The following is a 4,204-nucleotide window of genomic DNA, read 5'->3' on the forward strand; positions in this document are numbered from 1 at the left end:
AAAAAAAGAATAGAAAGAGGAAGAAGAAAATGAAGCACTATCAAGTATCATTACTGCACTTTAGTCAGCATTGCATCGATTTGCTTTTCAACCCTGCTCCAAATTAGTACAATGTGGGCTTTTCAGAATTTAAATAATTCGATTTACAGCAGTTATCCAAACTCGAACTCGAGTGCACGAATCTACAGTTTCATGCCGCATCAAAATTTGCATGCAGTTTGCAATCAGTGTGAGTTAAAATTTGCATTAAACTCAAAGCATTTTAGATCACGTAAAATTGCATTCTGCGCTGGTGAACCTCCACACCCCTCTCTTACTTTACGTGCTAGCGAGTTGGGGTGCATTGTCCAAGCGTTATTTCGCTTCCACAAACTGCGAAACGTGAGAGGGGGGGATTCCCAGCGGGAGTATCGACCACCAGCATAACTCGCCGACAGATCTCGCGCCTGGTGAGCCGGCGAGATATTCCGAGAGCGATGTTGTGAAGTCATTTAACATTCAATATGGCGGCCCAGACGTCCACTGTGAAATTTAGCGATATTTATGAATTAAAGGAGGAATTAGGGAAGTAAGTACATCTTTTTTCATATGTGAAATGTTATGTTTTGACGTATATATTTAAGATGAGATGTATTTTGTGTACGTTTGAAAAATCTCGACCGACTTAATCGAGTGTGTTCGTGCGAACCCTCGACTGTGCGCTCCGTAAGTGATGAGTGGAGTCGTCTGCTGGAGTAGAATGAGCTGTTTGCACACAACAAGGTATCGCGGGCCGCGACCCTAATATGTGGAATGCATGGATGCGTTTCTGCTCCACTGTTAGGTGTATGCACAACGCTGAGACAAGAAAAAGTATAAAAAGAGCTGTTGGTTTTTGCAGCTGCATTTCTTGTACTTTATTATATTCTATACTTAGGTCTATGTTAATTAAGTGCTTTTGATGCTTTGACACACCGCATTACCACGAGCGACGCGTTGCCGTGCTACAAATTCCCCCCTCCACCCACCATCGGTAGAGAGGGAAAATGCCAAAAAATTAATGTTTGGATGTGTTGAGCTTTCTGTTTTAGGTCAAATGGTCTCCCCTGTTCTTACTATTGGATAATACAGTTCAAAATTTAATGTATTTTTGTTATTTGTGAATATTGACATTGTTTTTGTCAGAAGTTGTTGAAGGTTCTCATGATAATGACCTAAATCTAGATCTAGTCTAGATCTAGACTTTAGTCTACTTTAGATCTAGATCTAGATCTAGATCTAGATATAGAATCTAGATCTAGATTTAGATCTAGACTCTAGATCTAGATCTATATCTATAGCCTACATGATCTCTAGATCTGTGACAAGTTTCTAGATATCTACCTCTAGGCTACTGTACTCAAGATCTTAAATTGACTTTATAGCCTACTAGAAATAGATTCTAGAGTCTTGTAGTAGTAGAATCTAGACTCTATATCTTGAATCTTGCTGATGAACGCTTGTTTTTTTTTTTCGAAAAGGACTCTTTTTATGCTTGATAGAAAATGTAAAAGTTCCCTGCTCATTATATATTTTTGTTAGGGTCATGACTTAAAGGAGGCCTAACTTTAACTAAAAGTAAAAGAAAGGATTGTTATTATTTTAATTATATTATTAAGTTCGGCCTACGTCTGTTACTTTTATTTTTATATCTTTTAGTACATGGTCGTTGAATTCAATAAATGAATGTTTGATAAGGCTACATTTAGACATTTGTCACTTGTGACTATTCATAATTCATTAGATTCTAATGAGCGTGTAGATTTAGGCCTAAACAATTATCATGTGAAGTAGATCTACTTCGTGAATTTGACACGGATATATTCATCATAAATCAGAACTTGTACCAAGCGTTTGATTCTCATCGAAGATGATGCATCCTATGTTGATCTTTTGTCTTATATAGGGCCTATTTTCTGGGTTTTCAGTTCACAATATAGATCTAAATCTAATATTAGAACTATAGGGTACAAATGAACTTGTCACTCACATTTTTAAAAGGCTTTATTTCTCTGGATGCTGTTCTCGAGATTTGTTGATAACAAGCGAATAGAGTGGCCTGTGTGTGTGTGTCTGTGTGTGTGTAAGGTGTGAATGGGGAGGGGGGGGGTCGTGAGGAGGGATTTTTTTTTACATGAAAGATTTTAGTTTTTGCTGGGTGACTAAATGCAAAATAGGTTACTGCCTAGGTCGAGCCGTCTCGTTTTCTCGCAGTACCTTTTGAAGGTATTTTGAAATGAAATATAGTCCGCGAACATTGCCCCAACCACAACTGAAGTATCTGAATATTCAGACGTTTAAAAATCTCTAGTTCTAGAAATTGAATTCGATACAAAAAATGCTTCTTCCCAGTCCTCGCTGAATGGCTGAATGAAAGGATGGCGCCTAAATCTCGCAAAATAACCAATCTGAAAGACCGGAAACCGTTCGGATAGAGTTCAACTTTATTTTCCAGAACGTTCTGAGAAATAGTCACTTCGTTTTTAGAATGATTAATCAAGTGAAAAAAATGTTAAATTCCGAACATGATATTAGAACTCGAAGTTTCTATTCAGAGCATACCGTGGCTATTTGAACTCAAACTCCAATGCGTGTTTCTTTGAATTACTGACTTCTGTTCCTTTTGAAAGGGTTTTAACTTTTCTCTTCTTAATTTTTAACTGGATTTTCAATTCGTGAATGATTTTTGTCTTTCTTGTCAAATAAAGTGAATTTAGACTACCTATTTATAGTTATAATCCTTTGTTGTTCAGAAACATCAAACATCTTGAAGAAAATAATCTTTTAGAATGTTATCAGTCAGCCTACAGAGAGTTTCATAACACAGAGACTGCACTTTTAAAAGTCCAGAAGGACCTCCTTTGTGAAGCTGACTAAGGCAAAGTGTCTGTTTTTGCCTTACTAGGTGTCTAAGTGCTGCATTTGATACCATCGATCATTCAATTTTGATCAGGAGGTTAGGCCATAGTTTCGGCCTATCTGGGACTGTTCTTGAATGATTTGAGTCTTATTTGACTAATCGTACTGAGTCTGCACTTGTAAATGGTGAAATGTCATCCATTTTCAACTTGCAATTTGGCGTACCTGAAGGATCTGTGCTCGGACCACTCATATACGCACTATACAAACCTTTAGGTTCAATATTTAGGAAGCACAATGTTAACTACCACGCGGACAACACTCAGCTGTACAAGTCTGTTTTACCAACAAATTTCATTAAAAACACCAAAATTTTCTTCCACGACTAAAATAACGACGCGAAGGGGGACAATTCGCTCCTTTGCACTACGGGTTGGCCGCCGCCGCCCAGTGACCCGGCCCGGGTCAGGTCGGGTCGGGATGATCGCTCGACTCGTCGCCTGAAAACAACGTGTTTGTTTTGAAACGAGTCGGGTGCGATCGATTCGTGCCACGATAGCCGCTTTGCACCATCAATCTGGTGAGCAAACCGACCCAATAGTCTTGATTGGACTGAATCATCTTCTAGTCTAACTAGATCTAGATCTAGAGTAAATAAATCGCAAACACAGTCGTCAGATTACTTAGCTTGTTTGGTTCCGTAGCGCAAGGTAGACAGATCTAGTATAAAAATTTGTGAGAGCTTTTAAATCTTACGCTAGGAGGCTAGATCTAGACATGGATCGATTCATCCAGAAAATAATATCATCTTATGCCTGGGAAAAAAAAGGGGGGTGGGAGTCCTTGACTCCTGTAAAAAGTAGTGTAAGAAAGAGGGTTTTGAACCAAAGTAAGATTACTTTTTTGTAAGGTGAAAAAATAAAATATAATTTATGACAACGTAATTAAAAAAAAAACAAACATAAAAAGAGAGTAACTACACTTTTCACTTTGGGTAAGTTCGAGCGGTAAGCTCTGCGTTGTGGCAATACAGTGGACCTCGAGGGCAAGCACGATATATAATATGCCATCTCGCTATACACTGGTAGATATCTAGATTTAAGTGGTAAAATGACACTGCAAGTTTTTCTGCAAAAGTTCCGCTTGTACCATATTTAATTATTATGTCACATGTGTGTATGCACGTTTTTCATGAATACTATAATAATTTAAAAGTAAAGCGCATAGAAGAGTGATTGTAACACGGATTTGCGCGATATAAATGTCATATTATTATTATAAGCGAATAACGTAATATTACGGGTTGAGGCGGGGGGTCAGGAAAGTG

At 38.0% G+C, this 4,204-nt stretch overlaps 1 protein-coding gene across 1 annotated transcript in view; it reads left to right on the forward strand.

Moving 5' to 3' along the window:
• Positions 1-491: 491 nt before the first annotated feature.
• The window catches only part of LOC100533282 (CaM kinase II alpha), a gene marked incomplete in the record, with an annotated part of 154,372 nt that continues 150,659 nt past the window's right edge, over positions 492-4,204 (forward strand). Inside the window, 1 exon segment of the mRNA NM_001204585.1 lies at positions 492-568. Within this exon segment, the coding sequence (NP_001191514.1) occupies positions 504-568 (65 nt within the window).

This window comes from Aplysia californica, unplaced genomic scaffold (assembly GCF_000002075.1).
Source record: "Aplysia californica isolate F4 #8 unplaced genomic scaffold, AplCal3.0 scaffold00047, whole genome shotgun sequence".
NCBI lineage: Eukaryota > Metazoa > Mollusca > Gastropoda > Aplysiida > Aplysiidae > Aplysia > Aplysia californica.